This window comes from Astatotilapia calliptera, chromosome 12 (assembly GCF_964374335.1).
Source record: "Astatotilapia calliptera chromosome 12, fAstCal68.1, whole genome shotgun sequence".
Lineage (NCBI taxonomy): Eukaryota > Metazoa > Chordata > Actinopteri > Cichliformes > Cichlidae > Astatotilapia > Astatotilapia calliptera.
This window is the reverse complement of record NC_137433.1, coordinates 39,622,786-39,643,405: the sequence shown is the minus strand read 5'-3', so window position 1 is coordinate 39,643,405 and position 20,620 is coordinate 39,622,786. Positions and strand designations below refer to the sequence as shown.

Genomic DNA, 20,620 nt, shown 5'->3' with positions numbered 1-20,620 from the left:
GAAAGCAGCTGTTGTCCTCTAATCGGTTTTTCTGCTCTGTCACTCAGCCCCCCAAACACACACACACACACACACACACACACACACACACACACACACACACACACACACACACACACACACATTCCTGCGCTTCATTTTCAAACCTGTTAAACAGAAGAAATCTGTGTTAGACTGAATTTCAAACACACAAATGACACATTTTACATTCATCTGCATTTGTTGTGTCAGCTTGATTAAAATGATAACAATGTATCAGTCATCGGTTTATCATCAGTTACAGTTTCTGAGCTGTGGGCGGGTCTCAGTCTGATGTTAGGATCATTTTTCTCATATTTGATCGATGGATTTGATTTTTGTTATCGCTTTTAGTCTCCGCCCAGTTTTGTGACGTAGTTGTAAACTGAAATGTTTCCTGTTTTTGTTTTTAACGATCAGCTGTTTGATCGCTGTTTGTTTGATCAGCTGCCCATGAGCCTGACCTGCGGGCTGAAATCAAACTACCAACCCTGCCTTCAGGCAGGAGCAGGTGAGCTCTGAAACACGCGCCAGGAAGCTGACCTGCGCATGCGTGAACACCTGCCCTATGAGGTCCTGCCCTAAGAGGGCTTGGACCTCCGCGGGGCCTCGGTCCAGTACCGGCCCGGCTCCGCTCCTCCCGGTGGGGTGTCGGTGTCACGAGCCGAGCTGTAAACGGAGCCAATAACAGCGCGTGCAGGATTCCCCCCTCCCTCTGTTAGAGGAGGAGGAGGTGATGGAGCTCCATATAAAGACCCCCCCACACGGCCCGCGCCCGCTTTGCTCCTGCTCCTCTCAGGATTTTAACTTCACCTCTTACTGAGACACGCAAGCTGCTCCTCTGCTCCTGTCTCCTCCTCGCTCCTCGGTCGGTGTAAAACAGGAGTTTTTGACTGTGTTTTTTTGTTTTTTTTTATTTGTTCAACGGGAGGATTTCTCCCTGACCCCGGCTCTGACCTCGGCTCTCCCCTCGGCTCTCGCCGCCATGGGCTCCGTGCTGCCCGGCTCCTCTCTGGGCCTGAAGCCGGGCTTCAAGCCTCCGCTGTCCCTCGCGGACATCATCACCTCGGACATCCTGCACAGCTTCCTGTACGGGCGCTGGAGGCACGTGCTGGGCGAGCAGCAGCACCACCCGCACCAGCATCACCTGCAGCACGAGGACCGCACCGCCCCGAGCGCGAGCCCCAAGACCGCGTTCACCGCCGAGGTGCTCGCGCAGTCCTTCTCCGGAGGTCAGTGACCAACCGTACAGCTCAGAAACGGAGACACCAGATAACAACAAGCATAATAATAATAATGATGATAATAATGTCAGTGGTAACTTTATTGTCTCCAATGGCAAATTGATTTGCAGTATGTCCACACATCACACAACACAAAAAACAAACAAACACACAAAATATTATTTTACTTATCCTACTATAATACTATTATTAATAACAACGACAATAATAATAATAATAATAATAATAATAATAATAATTGATCTCATTTCTTCTGTTTTTTTTTACTCGTTTTATTTATTCTCTATATTTACAAATATTTGCAAATATTTGTAAATATTTACACAAGTGTCGCATAAATTTTAATTTTGGAGCCTAAAACGAAAAAGATAAAAATCTTTAATGAAACAGAAAAAAGATTTAATTTAACCTTTAAACTCGTATTTAAAATAAATCTGTTAAACTGTTTAAATATGAATTTAAAATATTGATTCTTGTTTGTTTGTTGCTAATTATCCTCATCAATAACTGATCAGATTTGATCACATTCTTTGGATGGTTTGTTAATGAACAAACAGCTGCTGACTGATTGGCTCCTGATCGGTAATCACGTCCGTGATCTCTCTTTCAAAGCGCGAGCCGCGGCCCGTTTCTCGCTGTCGCGCGCTCACTTCTTTTTTTATTTTAATGTGATTTTATTGTGAAATTCGTTTCCGTTCTGGGTGAAGTTCGTTGGGGACAATTTAGGAGGAGCGACCGGGCTTCGGGTGGATGCTCCGGGTCAACTCTCCGACGGACGTGTCGCGTTTTCCCGCGGCGGCCTCAGCTTTCATCTTCACGCCTTTACTCCCGCTTTTCTCTCCCCGCGCGCTCCTTCAGCTCTCCCGTATAATGTCCAGGGGGTTTTCCTGATTGTAGACGTGTTCTCGGGAACATTTCCTGCTGCTTCCATCAGGTATTCATCTTTCGGGGACTTTTTCATCCATAAACCGGCAGAAAAATGCGCTCCGAGCGTTTCCGACGCAGTTTAAAATGCGTTTAAAAAGTTCGAAGCAGCGCTGTCATTTCTATTTTCATTTTTGAATTCCAATTGTAGAAGCAGGAGTGACACATGTTGACATGAAAATCTGCGCGCTGTGTTTGTGTCCAGAGGTGCAGAAGCTGTCCAGCCTGGTTTTACCCAGTGAGGTGATCATCGCTCAGAGCTCAGTCCCAGGTAAGCTCACCTGTAAACCTCTGTGGGTTTGCTGGTCTCTCTTTAAAGACCAGCCGCAGATCACCGGTGCCGTGTTCTTCTTACGCCCTCTCTTTACTGTTTTCTGTGGTCCCAGGAGAAGGTCTGGGCATTTTCTCCAAAACCTGGATCAAAGCGGGGACAGAGATGGGTCCGTTCACCGGACGCCTGGTGTCACCTGAACACATCGACCTGTACAAGAACAACAACCTGATGTGGGAGGTGAGGCGACGTTCACGTTCAGACTGCTCTGTCCCAGCTCTCATGTTTTGGTGTCTTTCTTTTTCCTTGGATTTTTTTTCTAGAGCAGCTTTGTGTGTTTCATAATGAAAAATAACCCTTCTTATCCTCTACTGGAAAGCAGCTGTTTGTGTTCCCTAAAAATAAATAAATAAATCATTAAAAACAAAAACCCTTGTCTTTGTCAGAGGAAGGTTTTAGGTTCAGCGTTGCCCCCATGGAGTTCCCCAAGGCTTGATTCTGGGGCCGTGTCTTTGCTCCCTTTAAGCTATAAGAAGTCTGCCGACTTTCTACCAGCTGTCAGACTAACTCACTCAATTTTAACACTCTACTTAATTAGTCACCTACTAGTAACGAGCTCCCCGCTAACTTATAAAACTCACAGCGAGCAAGTGGCTGGCTAAATGCAAACATACTTGCTAAACAAATACCTGAAGGCTAACTCAATGTTAACCATCGAGTCTTTCAGCTTATTTCCAGTGTTAACTAGCTGCTGGCTGGACCTTTACAGACAAACCTCAGTATTTACTTAAAGTTTGCTGGTTAAGAAGTTTAGTGACTTGATTTTAGCATATTAGCTAGCTCACACCTAACTAACAAGTCAATTGCTACCTAGCCAGCTAATTGGTTTATCAACAACATGGTTAACTGTTAACTATCCAACTACTTGCAACAAGTTACATGGCTAATCTAACTTACAAACTTATATGCTGATTCTTAGCTTGCTATTAAAATAACTGAACCAACAGATTAGCAGGATGATAACTAACTGTTAACTGATCCTCATATGCAGTTCCACTGGTTAGCATGTCAAAAAGCTTAGTTATTATCTGTGTATGAGGTCTTTGAAATAACCCCCTAGTGAGAACACTAAACTAATGACTTTAGCTGGAAATGGTGTTTACTTTCTTCTTCCTGCCTCCCTCCTCAGGTGTTTAATGAGGACGGCACAGTCAGGTATTTTATCGATGCGAGTCAGGAGGACCAGAGGAGCTGGATGACGTACATCAAGTGTGCGAGGAACGAGCAGGAGCAGAACCTCGAGGTGGTCCAGATCGGCAGCAGCATTTTCTACAAGGCGGTGGAGGTTAGTGAAACTCGCCATGTTCCAGCTCCTCAGGTATCATCGCACCTGCTTCCACCTGCAGGGTGACATCATGTGACCCAGGTACATGTACACCTGCGTTCACGGAGAGATGTTGGTGGTTTGGAGGCTGAGGTTCTTGGTGGTTCAGGGATCTTTTCCTCCTCATGTCTGCTCAGAAGTATTTATCGTTGCTTTTATCAAACCGCCTGCTGGAACAACAAAGGAATAAATAAAGGAAGGCGACCATGTTTCAGTGAATAAACCCAACATCACTGCACACCTCTACAGACTCTACACGCCTCTTAACTTACACCATAAACGTGCACACAAAGGTCACTGAAGCAGCACAGCAACTACAGAAACAACCAAAACAGCCAAAAGAGCAGTGGAGCAGAGGAGGGTGTGGTTATTCCACGTCGCTTCATCATGTTTGGAAAAGCTGATCTCAGATCAGCCTGAGAAGACTCCAGATCCATGTGAAGGAAACATGGGAAGCTTCAGTGCGCTGCCGTCACCTGTTCTCTAAAATAAATCCTTGAGCGATGAAGCTCGGCCTGATTTCAGGCGCCGTTCTTCGACCGGCTCCTCCAGGTGTCTGAGCGTAACCCTCCACTCGATGCTCGAAGGTTAACGACATGCAGCTGAAATTTAAACAGATTTGAACTGAAGAAAAGAAAAACATAAATTCTGAAAATGTTTCAGAATTTATGACAAGTTTGAAAGAAAGAATCAAATATTTACAATAAAACAATAATACTGTGATAATGAAACGCAGTAATGTCGCTATGATAAAGTAAACGCTGATTCAAGTATTTATTGCTCTTCCTCTTTTCTCTTCCCTCCTCAGACCATCCCTCCCGACCAGGAGCTGCTCGTCTGGTACGGAAACTCTCACAACACATTCCTGGGAATCCCTGGAATTCCTGGAGGAGAGGACGAACAGAGCAAGAAGACCAAGAGCGGTAATCATTATTGATTATTGATCAGTGAGGTCATTCATAAATCTACTCAGTTAGCCAAACATCCAGCAGCGCTGCAAGAACCCTGAAAACAGCAGCAAAAACATTGTTTCATTGATATTTTATTAAATCTGTGTTGGAGTCATCGAAAGGGCTTTAATCCATCACACTGTTACTATTATTAGTATTATTACACATGAAGTTCTTTCAGATATAAAATATTATTTTGGAAAATAAAAATTAATAATATTATGAATGTGTGTGAAAAATAATGTATATTTAATTTATCTTTAATCAGTCTGGAATAATAACTATTTAAAAAGTAAATGTATATTTTATATTTGGTTTTATTAAAAGTGTGTGTGTGTGTGTGTGTGTGTGTGTGTGTGTGTGTGTGTGTGTGTGTTATAATGGATAATATAAGTATATCATTGTAATATTGCAGTTAAAGTACACATTAGTATAAAAGTGTACACATTTAAAATTTGTAGTAATAATAATAATATAATAAAATGACAAATTAAAAATTTAATGCATATATGTTCAAATATATTATTGTTGGATTGCTATTCATAGAACTAATAATCATTATTATAGGAAAAATAAATAACATATATATAGTTCCATACATATTTAATGTTATAATAATAATAATATCCATCCATCCATTCGCTTCCACTTATCCTTTTCAGGGTCGCGGGGGCGCTGGAGCCTATCCCAGCTGTCATAGGGCGAGAGGCGGGGTACACCCTGGACAGGTCGCCAGTCTGTCGCAGGGCCAACACACAAGGACAGACAACCATTCACACTCACATTCACACCTAGTGGCAATTTGTATTATCCAATTAACCTATCCCCACAAGATGCATGTCTTTGGACGGTGGGAGGAAGCCGGAGTACCCGGAGAGAACCCACGCAAACACAGGGAGAACATGCAAACTCCACACAGAAAGACCCCGGCCTGATGGTGGAATTGAACTCAGGACCTTCTTGCTGTGCGGCAACAGTGCTAACCACCGTGCCACCGTGCTGCTATATATATATATATATATATATATATAATTATAATAATTATAATAATAATAAGATAATAATAATAATAATAATAATAATAATAATAAGATAATAATAATAATAATAATAATAATAATAATAATAATAAGATAATAATATAATAATAATAATAATGATAATAATAATAATAAGAAGAAGAAGAAGAAGAAGAAGAAGCAGCCAAGTTTCAGAGAGGTGCTGTTGGGGCAGAAGCTTGACAGTGACAGTGGGAAGGAAACACTCTGTGAGGCGATTGTTGTTGTGATTTGGTGCTGTATAAATAAAGTTGAATTGAAAGGTTCCTCTCCACAGGTGAGAGGGTGGTCTCAGAGTTCAGTCTGAAGCTCTTCTTCTTCTCTGCAGATGATTTCCACACCTGTGAAGGCTCCACCTCCACGACCTCCACTTCTTCCACCAGTCTTGGGCGCATGCGATGTGTTATCTGCCACCGCGGCTTCAACTCTCGCAGCAACCTTCGCTCCCACATGCGCATCCACACTCTGGACAAGCCGTTCGTCTGCCGCTTCTGCAACCGTCGCTTCAGCCAGTCATCCACACTGAGGAACCACGTCCGGCTGCACACCGGAGAGCGCCCTTACAAGTGCCACGTCTGCCAGTCCGCGTACTCGCAGCTGGCTGGTTTGCGGGCGCACCAGAAGAGCGCCAGGCACCGCCCCACGGGGGACAGCGCCGCCCCAGGAGGAGGTGTACTGGTGGTTGGAGGCGGAGGTGGGGTGCACTCGACGCACTCGCCGCCTCCTCCTCACCCTCCCCAGCTGACCGCCGTGCCTCACCCAGCGTCGCTGGTTCACCACATACCCACCATGGTGCTGTGATGGGGCGACAGCGAGAGGAGACGAGCTGAAATAACTGACGCGCACATGGACACGTTTCAGGCTGGAAATAAGACAGGAACCTGCTCACGTCTCATCAACCAATCACAGAGAGATGTTTCCAACCAACCACTAGAGGGCGCCATCGTCTTCTGCAGAAACAGCAACAATAAGAAAAAGCAAAGCTTCGTCATTAAACTCACCTCTGGCAACAAACAAACGTCCTCCTCCAAACAGCTCCATCACCCAACCCAGGGCACTTCCTGTGAGGGGGGGGGGGGGCGCTGTTACGTGCATGGAAACGAGTTTTAGCCGACATATGACCCTCCGCCCCCCGTACCCCACACACTGGTACAGTTTGTTCTGAATGCGCTGCTTCGTGAGGACAAGCTGAAACAAAAGATGCAGGCTCCTGTTGCATGACCAGTCGTGTTCGGTCCTTCATGTATGTTTGAATCTGTGTCTGTGAGCTTACGTGTGCCGTGCTTTGGTCTGCATGCTCCAGCTTCTGTGTTAAAGGATGTCATGTATGTGTGAAAACAAGAAGAAGATGCTAAAGTCGCCAAGTCTTTCAACACTCAGACTTCTTCAGAGGACAACACTGAGTTTCTGGTAGACAGCCCACCTGGTCAGTTTGTCCAGGTGTGGTCATAGTGAAAAGAAAGTACAGGACATATCAGCTGCTTAACTGGTTTCAAAATGATTTAAATCTGATGAACAACAACACAGTCTGTGAAATCCTAAGTCCACCCTTTGTTTGGATGGAAGGGTTACTAGTGAAAGCCTCTTCTCAGTTTAGGTTGCCAAACCCCACCAACACCTCGTACCAACTGTCAGCACGGTGGCTCGCTGAATGAACCATGAACTCCTCTGTATGCCAAAGTATTCACATGTGAGGCCGTCTGTCTCACAGCTAAAGCTTGGACCAAACCGGACATTGATTACAAGCACAGCAGGAAACCTGCAGCAGAACGGCTGGAAAAAAAAAAGAATGAAGCTGCTGCAGCGGTCCAGTCAAAGTCCAGACCTCAGAGAGCTGTGCATGAATGAATGCTGGTTTTACTTACCGCTGAAGCGTGGGGTGGACTCAGTTTTTCACAGGACTGCATGCTGTGCCTGAATACTAATTCAGTAGTAATGTGTTAGTTTGTTGAGTTAATTATAAAATAACTATTTGTGACTACATTCATCTATTATCAGAGCAACTTTATTGACACTTTAGCCTTGTTATGCAGCATTAGCCACCACGCTAGCACTTTAGCTTACACGTTATGTATTTAATTTAAAAAAGCTCAAATGAAAATTTTAAATGTAGAGCATTATTTTACTTTCACTCTAAAAGTTTTAGTTTTAAACACTTTAAGCTTAAATGGTACCTGCTAGCCTAACAAAGCGTGGTAGTTACAGATAGTTTCATACAAATGTATTAGCCTGCTAAGGCAAATTAGCAGGCTAATGAATACATTCATGTATTTTATCTCATGCTCACCACTGAAGAAGGAAGTTGTGTTTTGATATTTGGTGCAGCGTTAGCTGCATGCTAACATGTTAGCTACAAACACATCACTGACCAACAAATCGGTCTGCTAAAAAGTCATTAAATCCCTCTGAAGAAGTTAACCACTTATTAGAGTAAGTAGAGTCTGAAATTTAGCATGTTTTACTGTTTTTTCATTATTAATGCTGATAATGTTTTAGCTGTGATGCTAACTAATTAGCAGGCCTAAACGGGCTAACAGATATGTTTGATAGAAAAAAAGAGAACTGTAATTTTTTCTCTTCCCCACTTTTTACCCTGAGGCCTGATTTGTGTATATGATGCTCAGAATGATGACAAGAGACACTAATAACTGACTGAGCCTGTTAACTGACAACTAGCTGTCAGGCCTTATTTCCTGCTGTGTAAATTAGCATCGTCAAAGATAAGAACGTGAATATAAACATGAGATATGCCCAGAACATAATTCTATTGTCACTTTATCTCTGTATATGTATATGTAGAAGGTCATATATGGCACATGTATTGGTAATGAAGTATGTTGACTTCTAAAAGGGACACTGTATTTGAGCCTATATACTCTTAATAAAGTGTTACTGTATCTCATCTTCACCCAGCAGTCGCCTCAGGACAACTGTAAGCTAAGGTAAAGGTAAAGACCCTGCAATAATACAGAGAAAACCCAAGAATCTGACAAGCTCCAGTGAGGAAGCACTTGGTGACACACACACACACACGCATGCACACACACACACACACATACACACACACACACACACATGCACACACACACACACACACATACACACACACACACATACACACACACATACACACATACACACATACACACACACACATACACGCACACACATACACACACACACACATGCACACACACACACACACACATACGCATGCACACACACACACACACAGACGTACACGCATGCACACACACACATACGCATGCACACACGCACATACGCATGCACACACGCACACAATGGCATCAACTGGGAATTTAGTGTCTTGCCCAAGACTGGAGCAGCCAGATCGAACCACCAACGTCCAATAAGTAGATGACCCGATTGACCTCCTGAGCTGCAGCTCTTTGAAGAACGTTTGCGATGAAGGGAAGGTTGGAGACTGGCTGGGCTGCTTTAACAAGGAAAAGGTCAAACACTGCATGAAGTTTGTTTACTGACAATTACAAAGTGGTCAGTGACACCGATGGTTTTTGATTATTTCCTCTTTTCACTGCTAGAGATTTTTAATTTTTTTGTTGTCTTTAATGAAACTGCTGTTGTGTAGAGGTGAAGATGACAGTGCAGACAGGGTGGAGTGGGTGGAGACGACTGTCACGGGGGACTAACAGATGTTTGTGAAGGACGCTTAGTGTTGGTGCGACACAGGGAGATGCTGGGATAGGAGGAGTCAGAGGAAGGACCAGTTCCCTGTGCAGCATAGTTTAGCTGGTGGGCATGTACTGGAGTCAGGACGTGTCTGTGTTCATCTGGATGTTTCAGTGGGAGAAACGTTTCATCATCATCAAGTGACTTCTTCAATCTAGACTTGTCGTCAAGACCGAGACCAAAAAGTCTTTAAACTGCAGCCAGATGCTGCTTCGTTTACGGGTGTCGGGCATATTATGTGTTTTTGCGATGCACAGCCCTCCTCACCGCTGTCTCTCACTCACTGAGAGGACAGACGCACGCTCCACGTGACTCTCACCCTCTCTGTTTTTCACACAATGATATTATCCTATATCCTCGCATGTGATTGGCCACAATATGGAGGGATTGGAGCATAGCTGAGCCCCTGTGTGAGAGCTGAGCAGCCAAAGGAAATTAAGTGAGGAGCGGCTCTCGCTCAGTGGGAGTCGAGTCTGATTCACTACAAAGCGCTCTGTAAGCACGGCTCTTAGAGCTGATGCTTTTGAAATGACACATCATCGAACGTTACGGTGTGTGTCATGGAAACTGTTGACTCCAGATCTCCCGACCACTATGTCGATCTGAGACGGCGAGACCGAGACAAGACGGAGACAAGACGGAGACCACGTAAAAGTGGTCTCGAGACATCAAGTCTACTTCAGTCTCAGCTGAGTGTAGGCCTCCAACCTTATAAACAGGACACTGACTGAAACCAGTAGCACTGACAACAGTGCGCTGTGAGGTGACTAAACACATCACTGTGTTTAGTGATGTGTGGAGCGAGGACCCAAATGCAGCCTAACCGTAGCCCGGCTGGAGCAAACAAACATAATGGAAGCAAACTGATCTCTGTCATGGTCGGCTGTGTGGCAGGCAGGCAGGAGTGGTGGACCCAAAATGCAGGACTCTTAGGAAACGAGGGTTCAACTGAAAATGCAGCTTTACAAAACTCACAAAAGCAAACAAAACTCTAAACTGAGATGCAGGAGGACTGGAAATCATGAACACACAGCAAGTGCGGGTGAACAGACGTTAACGACGCGACACTGACACAAAGACACACTGGGCTTAAATACACTGAGGGAGTCATCAAGGAATTAGAGACAGAAGGGGGACACAGCTGGGAGAAATAAGACCTAACGAGACAGGGAGAGCAAAGCCGGAACACTGACATCAGACAGGAACAAGAACCTTCAAAGTAAAACAGGAAACAAAACACACTTTACTAAGACACGGACTAGACAGAGAGAGACAGACTCGACACTGACCAAAGTCTACTAAATAATAATCATAATCAAAACAGTATCACTGATAAATCAAATCATAAATCATAATCTAGAAAAACACCAAAGGATGAAAAACAGAAAGCTGGGTCAACATGACCCAGAACCGTGACAATCTCAGTGCACATGAGACAGAGGCCCAGACATGACTGAGCTGAGGGAGAGACAGATACGAGCAGAGCAGAGAAACAATACACAAGATCTCAAACCTCATTCCAGAAATAACTAACACTTCCACGCAAACACAAACCCGGGACAGCGACAGTCTGTGAGGGACCCGCAACCCAAACCAGGTACAAAACGTAGGACTGTAGAAGATGTTCATCAAGGGTTGCAGTTTCTCCGGGTTTAGATGGATTCTGATGGCCCCAATTCCCAGGTGGTGCAACACCTGGTGGTGCAGATGCTCCTCAGAGACAGAAAGGCCTCGGAGGTCTGCAGCCCAGTAAGAGCAGAACCACCAGAAAACCCAGATCTGATCTCACAGCAGTCTCAGCCTTCAGACGTTGTTTGCTCTTGTTGTGGTCACCGCGCCCTCTAGTGGGCGCTAACAACACCTCACTCAGTTGGTCTGTTTTATTAAAATTCTCCAAAATGCTTTAGTGTTGACCTTTGATCGTGTTTTCTGGCGTCGCGAGGAGCCCGGCCGGCAGCAGACAGGTGACTGCCTGCGTTCTGATAACCTGAGAGTCAACAGTGTTAGGTAAGACCCAAAACCCCTGCTGAGTAAACTCACCTTTGTTACACACTCAGCTCTGCATACAAACAAACAGGAGCTTCCACCTCGGTTGTGTTTCACTGAGGACCCCCAGCTGTTTGCCAATAGCCGAGTAAATGAATAACTAATCAAATCCAGCTGTGTCGCTCAGTTCTCTGCAGAGCTCAGTGTGCTTCTTACCTTCAGGATGAAGGTGTGTGTCCTCCTCGCGTGTGCGTGGCTTCTCTGCTGGAGGTCGGAGGCTCAGTCCAGCTCGTAAGTCTGTTTGAACTTTATTACTTGTTAATGAATGTTTTATTACCCTGCAGCCTCCCATTTACTGCCGCAGCTGTTTTGGGCTTAAACAGCTGTGTTCATGTTCAGCTGCAGGGTGTGCAGAAGAAACAAAGGGTCAGAACAACTTATTTGATGCCCAAGCACAAAGAAGCTTGTAGCGTCCTGCATTTCCTCAATCAGGCCGGCCGTGTCAAACAGCAGAGAGTCAGCGTGGTCCTCGTTAGTCCTGTTTACCGTCCATCAGGTCACCAGTGGATAAGTGAGGGTTAAGGTTAGGTTGAATTTCCCCACATGCTAAACATGCCCAGCTTTTCAAACTAGAAGATTTTACCTCTCAACCAAATCTCATAGATCCATTTTGACCTTCCAGCTTTCCGGCACGCCAAACAGGTGAAAATTCCATATAAATGTGATCCTATTCCAAACAGGTCGGTGGAAACCTGTGGGTGTTAAGAGGTTAAGAACCACAGAATCAATAACCTCTATAGACAGGGACAAGGTTTTTGTGCAAGAAGCTTTTGTTGACCAATCACATTTGACCGGGTGAGTCACACACCTCCAGGAGAGCGTTAACCAACCCAAACGCCCCCTTGCTCAACGGTCATGTTTACCAAGGCTTCAGCAGGTTCCAGTACAGGTGCAGAGCAGTCGGGGCTGTTTTTGCAACCAGCATTTTAAATTTGCAGCTGCAACAAAGTTTGTAGTGATAGGTTTGTAGCTTGAACCTATTCGCTGGAACGTTGAAGGCAATATAATTACACCGCAAGCAAGACACGAAGTAGGCAAAGTTCTTCATGTTTCTCGTGCACGGGAGAGAACCGGACAGACGCCGTTCCTTCGCTTGACCCCAGTTGCTCTCTCCGTTCTCCCGTAACACTGTTGTTTTATTGAGGCTACATGAATATGCATAGGTTCATTAACATATGATGTCTACATACAAACAAAGAGTACCGTGTGTGTGTGTGTGTGTGTGTGTGTGTGTGTGTGTGTGTGTGTGTGTGTGTGTGTGTGTGTGTGTGTGTGTGTGTGTTACTGCTGATCAAAGGGTCCTATAACATGAAAGCACAAAAGCAAACATCCTTGGTCAGGAAGAGGGTAGCCTCCCCCTCACCCTAGATGGTTCACCCTAGATTTCCCCCAGGGATCAATAAAGTATTCTGATTCTGATTCTGATAACACGGTGAGGAAGTCCAGCATTTAAAGCACTTAGACTAGAACAGACGTAGCTACGTTAATCCTACCATAAAACAATAAGACAAGGTACGACCTCTCCCGTGCTCCCAGAGTGCTCTCTAATGCACACAAAGTTTGCAGACTATCACTACACAATTGATTATACACCTCTAAGCATATATGGTTAAATATTTCTAAGCATAAATGACAATCAACAATACAAAACCTAACATGTAGTCTTTCGATAAAAAGAGCTGCAAGATAACGTTGTTGTGAGTTGGCACTATGTGATAAACTGAAATCTTCACACCGAGTTCTGAGTTTCCAGCAGCCTGAAATAAACCAAAATTACATCCAGTTGACTTTAAAGACCCCGAAATAAGAAGGTGGAAAAAACTACTAAAGGTTTGTTTCACCCTTTAAAGACACCTTTGAACTCTTTGGGTACTTCCTGGAGATTGAGAGCATTGGACTTGTGAGGATGTGTGTGGGGGAAACAGCTCGTAGCTTGCATGGAGTGTGAGTCTGTGAAGGTTCTCAGTCATCCAGGTCATCGTAGTCCAAGGAGCTCGGAAAGAAAAGGGTCTGGACTTCTTTAAGCTGCTTGACGACGCTTCATCTGAGAAGCTTCTTCAGGTATAAGGTTAAATGGTGGAGAGTCCCAGATTAGACTATCCTCTCTACATAATCGCACGAGCCAAGGAGTGATTATGGAGGTCTCAGTCTTCTAAAGAGAAGACAGATGGTTTGAAAGAGGAGTGAAAGAAGCATCTTTGTCCACTTTGAACGGCCATCTTTGAACAGAGGCGGGGCTTATGACCCCAACTGTCTGCCTATAATCCAGACACCTTAACGCCCACATCCAGGGCCATCTGACCTCAGTTAGTCACATGACAGGGTGGGGCTAGGTTTCACAATGAGCTCACCCGAAACCCTGGTTGATTGTGACCCACACCCGTTTTCACACCTTGGCTCGTGTGATTAGGTGGAGGATCATCAGGGGGTCCTTTGTCCCTCTTTGGGGGGACTCTCCGCCATTTGACCCTAGAACTGAAGAAGCTTCTTGGATGAGAGGTGAAACGTCTTCAAGCAACTTACAGAAGTCCAGATGCTCTTCTTTCCAAGCTACTTAGACCATGGAGCGCTAGCTTTGAGTTGTTTCTGACTCATTGGAATAACAGCAGAATATTCATTGAGCATAAATATGCTTTTTGAAAATGTAATTCCTTAAATTTAAATTTGATACGAGTCTGGACAAACGTTCACAGACTGTATGTGCTGATGATATGTGCAAGTATCAACAGCATAAGCCGCTCTAGACGAACGTGACAAACTGATAACAACCTAAATATGCATCACTTTAAAACGTCTCCTCTCTCAGGTATCTGATAACGGCACCTCTATCGCTCCGCCTGGACGCCGTGGAGACCGTGGTGGTGCAGCTGTTTGGTTTTACAGGTGAAGTCAACGTCTACCTGTTCCTGAAGACGTCAATGGCTCCGAATCACCGGGTTCTGGCTCGGGAGGTCGTGACCCTCAATGCACAAAATAACCACCAGGCTGACGCCAAAGTCCGGGTGAGAAAAGATGCTAACAGGCTAACACCTGCAGTTTAACTGAAGGCATCTGAAATACTTATGATGTCACTTCCTTTTTACAGCTGTACCCAAACCAGCTGGACAAGAGTGCAAATCATGTGATTCTCCATGTGCAGTCAGACGTGATCAATCAGCACCAGTCTGTGCCCATCAGTCGCACCAATGGCTTCCTGTTCATCCAAACCGACAAACCGCTGTACACGCCGCGTCAGAGCGGTGAGAGAAGTTTGTCCCAGTTCAGACTCCAGCCTTCTCCTCATTAATCTTATGTTTTATAACCCATCTTTACACTCAGCTAGTCAGGTGGTTGTCTTGTAGTCATAAAGACAGACTGGTTTGGGGGTCAGAGGATAGAGGGTGTGGCCTGTTGAGGCTGCTGGAGCTCAAACTGCAGAAGAAGTTCATGGTGGTTCTGATAGAAAGGTGCCACAGTACACAGAGCATGCAGTTTGTTGCATAAGGGACGCATAGTCACGGACCAATCACGTTACCCGCGCTGACCCATGTTCAGCTGACAGTACCAACGATGGGCACGAGAGCTTCAGAACTGGACCACAAATCACAAATTATACAGCTCCAAATCCCAACAACAGTGTCAAGGTGCTTTATATTGTAAGGTAGACCCTACAATAATACATACAGAGAAAAACCCAACAATCATATGACCCCCTTTGAGCAAGCACTTTGGCGACAGTGGGAAGGAAAAACTTCACCTGGAGGGGCGGGGCCATCTGCTGCGACCGGTTGGGGTGAGAGAAGGAAGACAGGATAAAGACATGCTGTGGAAGAGAGACAGAGGTTAATAACAGATATGATTCAATGCAGAGAGGTCTGTTAATACATAGTGAGTGAGAAAGGTGACTGGAAAGGAAAAACTCAATGCATCATGGGAATCCCCGGCAGCCTACGTCTATTGCAGCATAACTAAGGGAGGATTCAGGGTCACCTGGTCCAGCCCTAACTATATGCTTTAGCAAAAAGGAAAGTTTGAAGCCTAATCTTGAAAGTAGAGATAGTGTCGGTCTCCTGAATCCAAACTGGAAGCTGGTTCCACAGAAGAGGGGCCTGAAAACTGAAGGCTCTGCCTCCCATTCTACTTTTAAATACTCTAGGAACAACAAGTAGGCCTGCAGAGCGAGAGCGAAGTGCTCTAATAGGGTGATATGGTACTACAAGGTCATTAAGATAAGATGGGGCCTGATTATTTAAGACCTTGTATGTGAGGAGCAGGATTTTGAATTCTGGATTTAACAGGAAGCCAAAACAGGAGAAATCTGCTCTCTCTTTCTAGTCCCTGTCAGGACTCTTGCTGCAGCATTTTGGATCAGCTGAAGGCTTTTCAGGGAGTTTTTAGGACTTCCTGATAATAATGAATCAGGTGGAAAAGATCAAATATTACTCAGTGAGTTGAACTTTTTTCCTCATGCGTGCAGATTAAAGAAGAAAGAATCAGATTTTACAGACAACTGTGTTACTGCTGTGTGTGATCAGCAACATTATGAGCTCATTGTCTGTATCATCAGGAATACAAAGACACAGATACATCAGTTAAATGTTTTTATGATGGAGGGGCGTACCATCTAAGCTGATGTTTCTAAAATGTCCTTTGGGAGCTTCAGGCATAGCTGGACTGGAACCATCAGCTGCTGATTTGGAGATGTCTGTTTAAGAGAACAGATAAATAACTTCAATCTGAATTCCAGCTGCATGTTAACCACTGTATCAATGTACCTGTATCATAGCAAATTACAGTTCAATGTCCAATGTGTAAAAGAGGTCATATAACTGGAGATCCAGTTGGGCCACTGGTCGGGGGGCTGCTCCCTCCTGAGTCTGTGTGCTGTTGGCTCCAGCCAATCCAGGAGAGAAGGACAACCGCTGCCTAAGCAAAACCTGTAGTGATCCCATACGTGTCAGGAGTATCGGAGCAGCTGAGACGCATTTTTTCTAAACACCGGGTCTCTGTGGCTTTTAAACCTCAAAACACGCTGCGCCAAAAACTGGTCCACCCCAAGGATCGGGTCCCCAACACAAACAGAGTAACATGGTGCACGCTGTTAAGTGCAGGAGGATTGGCAGGATTTATACATCGGGGAAACCAAACAAGCTCTGGCAACACAGAAGAGCCGCCTCGTCAGGCCAGGACTCTGCAGTCTGTTTACACCTACAGGCCAGTGGACACTCTTTCAAGGCAACACGTTCTCACTCCCAAAGCATAACATTTTACGCTAGGTGACAAATCGTCAACATATTACGTTTTCGGCTACACACTACGTTCCTAAATGACGACCTCGGAAAAATGAGGAAATATGAGAACCGTCTGAGTTCTCATGTTCTCCCCGTGTTCGCGTGGGTTCCCTCCGGGTACTCCGGCTTCCTCCCACCGTCATGCAGCTTGTGGGGATAGGTTAATTGGATAATCCAAATTGTCACTAGGTGTGAATGTGGAAGTGAATGTGAGTGTGAATGGTTGTCTGTCCTTGTGTGTTGGCCCTGCGACAGACTGGCGACCTGTCCAGGGTGTACCCCGCCTCTCGCCCTATGACAGCTGGGATAGGCTCCAGCGCCCCCCGCGACCCTGAAAAGGATAAGCGGAAGCGAATGGATGGATGGATGGAGTACCGTCTGGACTCAATCTACACGTTCGCTCTTTTTCTTCACATCGCTTAGAAACACGCTACTTAACATCATTAAAGTCCCGGTTAAGGTCAGGAATAAGGTTAGGTTTAGGGCTGGAATACAGGGCTGGAACGTCTATTACCGCGGGAGCATCATTGCACTGGATTTCAGCCATAACCCGCAGTGTACCATAAGAACGCCGAAGGTCTCCTTTCGCGTTCCTCAGGAACGCCGCGGGACGTGACAAAACATCGGCATGTTACGCCTCGGGAGTGAGAACGGGCTGTTCAAGGATGGGGGATGTACACATCCTGGACAGGGAGGAACGCTGGTTTGAGGGCGGAGTCAAGGAGGTCATTTACGTGAAAAGGGAAAGACCATCTCTGAATGGAGGAGGGGCCTAAGGGTACATCTGTCACCATCTTACAATGCTGTGATTGCAGCCATTCCCCAACTCTCTGTGAATGGTACATGGTCATAAACTGACCTCACAGCCCATCGTTCATTCAGTGCTGCTAGTGTCAGTCACTACAAATGTGCTGTTTATAAGGTTGAAACCTGCAGTCAGCTGAGACTGAAGGAGTCACCTGATGATGATGAAACATTTCTCCCACCGAACAGAACCAGATGGACAGAATCAGCCTTTTGAGACTTGTGGACATGATCAAAGAAGGTAACAGTACAGCTACCTGCATGTGGGAGAGGGTTCGTATACCTGGAAGTCCACTGGAGACTCCGCCCCCTCGCTCTCTAAGTCAGTCAGTTCTGTCTCCTCTCTGCTCTAACACGTGTCCTCAGTTTCCATGAGAAGCATTGGTGTGTGGTGTCTTTGATCAACAGGTTCATATGCCTTCATAGAGTTTGGTAGATCTCCTCAGCCAGTCCTTGCCAAGGGTTCCTGTTAAGGTCTCCATCAGCTCAGAGCTGGAGTTCATCTTTCAGGCTGTCTTTGTCATGGTTTCTGTAGTCGGATGGTTCTCATTAACCTAAAAATTCAGACGATCCTCTTTCAGGTTCTCCGTTACACCATCACCCTTGTCACTCATACAGCTGTGCTTCTGTTCCCAGTCAAAGTGAGGGCGTTCTCCTTGAACCAGGAGTTGAGACCGGCTAATCGCAGCGTCTACCTGACATTTAAGGTAAGCGGGAAGTTGTCCTGTGTAGTAGCAGGTGGGTGCAGTGATGGGTTCCATAATATCTTACCCTCTCCCTCCCGCCAGGACCCGGACCATACAACAGTGGACATTGTGGAGATGGTCGATGTGAACAATGGAATCCCATCTCTGCAAAACCCCTTTAAGATCCCCGTCAACCCAAAGTAAGAAATAAGAGTGTAAAACAAGCGACACACAGCTGCGTGGTCGTGTATCTAAGGTCGTGTCTGTGATTCCAGGTTGGGCATTTGGTCCATTGAAGCTTCTTACTCCAATGATTTCACCACAACAGCAACCACCGACTTTGAAGTTAGAGAATACGGTACATTATAATATCATGAAGCAAACTGCTGGTGCTGATCGAGGGTAAAACACGCGTTATTAATGGCTTTCACCCTGCATCAGTTCTTCCCAGTTTCTCCATCCAAGTGGAACCAGAAGCAAATTACATCAGTCACAATTTATTCACCAGTTTCAACTTCAAGGTTTCAGCCAGGTGAATAAACATTTCTGCACTGTTTATAGACTTTCAAATAATTTAAAGCTGTCAGTTACACACGAGTGGTATTTTTACCTGTCCCAGGTATCTCCACGGCGCTCCGGTGGCTGATGGTGACGTGTTTCTGCGCTACGGCTATGTTAGTGGGAAAAGTCCTCCAGTTATCATCCCAAACTCTATCATCAGAGAAAGTGTAAGAGACATGAACAAACACCAGGACACTTGTTATTATTATTATTAATGCTGATTAATGTTGACAGTATTGTTATTTGAACCATTTCACTCATGCTCCAGCTGTTTTATGCTACAGAAACCATCCAGGTATCCAAATGTTCAGCTTTTTCAGGATGACTGATGTATTACTTTGACTTTTTGTAACTTTTATAGTTGTTTTTTCAATATTTAGACTGTTATGGATTTATTTTATCAGGCAAGTTTACTAATAACCAAAACAGATGTTTTGAAGTCGCAGACGGTCCATTTTAGCTCAGACCTGTGTGGTGTGTGCGAGACCTGCCATGGTATTCACCTCGTACACTACTCACTTGATCTGAATGCCAGAGGTTGTCACAAATCTTACAGGTCTCCAAACAGGTACTGAACTTCAGCTCCGTGTGGAGGTGGGAATGCTCGATGTGGTCTCTTAAAAAGATCGCAGAGTGAATCAGTTTGTCCTCCTGGTTTAAGCAGTCTTCAATCAAATCTTTGACTGGACTTTGGGGGATAGTCAGGCTCTTTGTCCAGCTGCTTCACAGTGCTGGTGTTTTTTAAGAACCAGCTCACATTTCAGAATGTTGATTTGAACTTTGGCACCAAGACTGCAGAAACACTGTGTTTGCTGCATCTGCAAATTATCTATGAACCTCTTACAGCAATCCCACTGACAGTTGATGAGGTCAGTGCTTCTAACTTTGGGCGTATTTTTAGGGTGTTACCTGCCTAAAGAGAAGCTGACATTATTCTAGTGGTGTTAGGTTATTGACGATCCTCCTCCAGGTGACTCTCATCATGTAACTCATATCTGTTGTGTTTCTTTGACAGCGGTGTCTGTGTGTGTCTCTTTCAGTTGTCCTCAGCAGGTGACGTGCATGTGAATGTTAATATGCAGAAGGTTCTGTCTGAATACAATGGACCAAAAGACCTCAACAGCCTGCTGGGGAAGTACCTGTACATAGCTGTACTGGTGGAAGAGAGCACAGGTGAGCATGGATCACTGCTCTTAGCCCGATTCTTTGAAATACTTAAATATTTAATTTGTGGGGCGGATTTTGTCTCTCAGGTGGTATTACTCAGGAGACCGAGTTTGCTGCAGTGAAGTTTGTCAAATCACCTTACAGCCTGAGCCTGGTGTCCACGCCCCCCTTCCTCAAACCTGGACTGCCTTATAACATCCAGGTGTGTGTCACAGAAGCTCTTTATGTGTAACATGTGGTTCAGGCAACCGTCGCTCAGTTTGAAGCCTTTTTGAGGGATTGTGCGATGCCGTGTTCAGACCAGGTTTCATGTCGTGGTTCTCGCACGAATACAATCGCTGTGCTATAGAAGCACTTCACATCCCACAAATACTTTCCCATTATAGCCAATGGGAGCGGGAGCAGTATTAGTGATAGCTGCAGTCGTTTCACAGCGGCATATCTTCAGGGTTTTCAGAACCAGGAAGTCTGATTGTGCTTACTTTTTTCTGAATCCTCTTCTTCTTTGCTGTGCTGACGTTATCTT

The 20,620-nt window shown here is 45.2% G+C and overlaps 2 protein-coding genes and 1 long non-coding RNA gene across 3 annotated transcripts in view; 2 read left to right on the top strand and 1 right to left on the bottom strand.

Annotated features, from left to right (window-relative positions):
• The first annotated feature begins 792 nt into the window (after positions 1 to 792).
• On the top strand, positions 793 to 6,698 carry LOC113034210 (PR domain zinc finger protein 12-like). The gene is made up of 6 exons (XM_026188600.2): positions 793 to 1,250; positions 2,392 to 2,457; positions 2,573 to 2,697; positions 3,647 to 3,802; positions 4,650 to 4,764; positions 6,178 to 6,698. The coding sequence occupies exons 1-6, from the start codon at positions 1,004 to 1,006 to the stop codon at positions 6,648 to 6,650; spliced, it is 1,182 nt and encodes a 393-aa protein (XP_026044385.1). The 5' UTR covers positions 793 to 1,003; the 3' UTR covers positions 6,651 to 6,698.
• On the bottom strand, positions 4,491 to 12,320 carry LOC145432263 (uncharacterized). The gene is made up of 2 exons (XR_013912544.1): positions 11,763 to 12,320; positions 4,491 to 4,725 (listed from the first exon to the last, which is right to left on the bottom strand). It is a non-coding gene; the product is annotated as an uncharacterized LOC145432263 (long non-coding RNA).
• c5 (complement component 5) overlaps positions 11,693 to 20,620 on the top strand; it is a 37,119-nt gene continuing 28,191 nt past the window's right edge. The window contains exons 1-10 of the mRNA XM_026186397.2: positions 11,693 to 11,837; positions 14,413 to 14,608; positions 14,692 to 14,845; positions 18,317 to 18,387; positions 18,469 to 18,566; positions 18,642 to 18,724; positions 18,808 to 18,898; positions 18,986 to 19,094; positions 19,968 to 20,100; positions 20,181 to 20,296. Coding sequence (XP_026042182.2) covers positions 11,770 to 11,837; positions 14,413 to 14,608; positions 14,692 to 14,845; positions 18,317 to 18,387; positions 18,469 to 18,566; positions 18,642 to 18,724; positions 18,808 to 18,898; positions 18,986 to 19,094; positions 19,968 to 20,100; positions 20,181 to 20,296 — 1,119 coding nt within the window. The 5' untranslated portion in view covers positions 11,693 to 11,769. The remainder of the gene's footprint in view (positions 11,838 to 14,412; positions 14,609 to 14,691; positions 14,846 to 18,316; positions 18,388 to 18,468; positions 18,567 to 18,641; positions 18,725 to 18,807; positions 18,899 to 18,985; positions 19,095 to 19,967; positions 20,101 to 20,180; positions 20,297 to 20,620) is intronic.

What these genes read in the sequence shown, in the direction of transcription:
- LOC113034210 (XM_026188600.2), top strand. Translation starts at nt 1,004, where the DNA reads ATGGGCTCCGTGCTGCCCGGCTCCTCTCTGGGCCTGAAGCCGGGCTTC. An exon ending in CGCTCAGAGCTCAGTCCCAG is followed by an intron (nt 2,458 to 2,572) that starts GTAAGCTCACCT and finishes CTGTGGTCCCAG; the next exon opens with GAGAAGGTCTGGGCATTTTC. An exon ending in ACAACAACCTGATGTGGGAG is followed by an intron (nt 2,698 to 3,646) that starts GTGAGGCGACGT and finishes CTCCCTCCTCAG; the next exon opens with GTGTTTAATGAGGACGGCAC.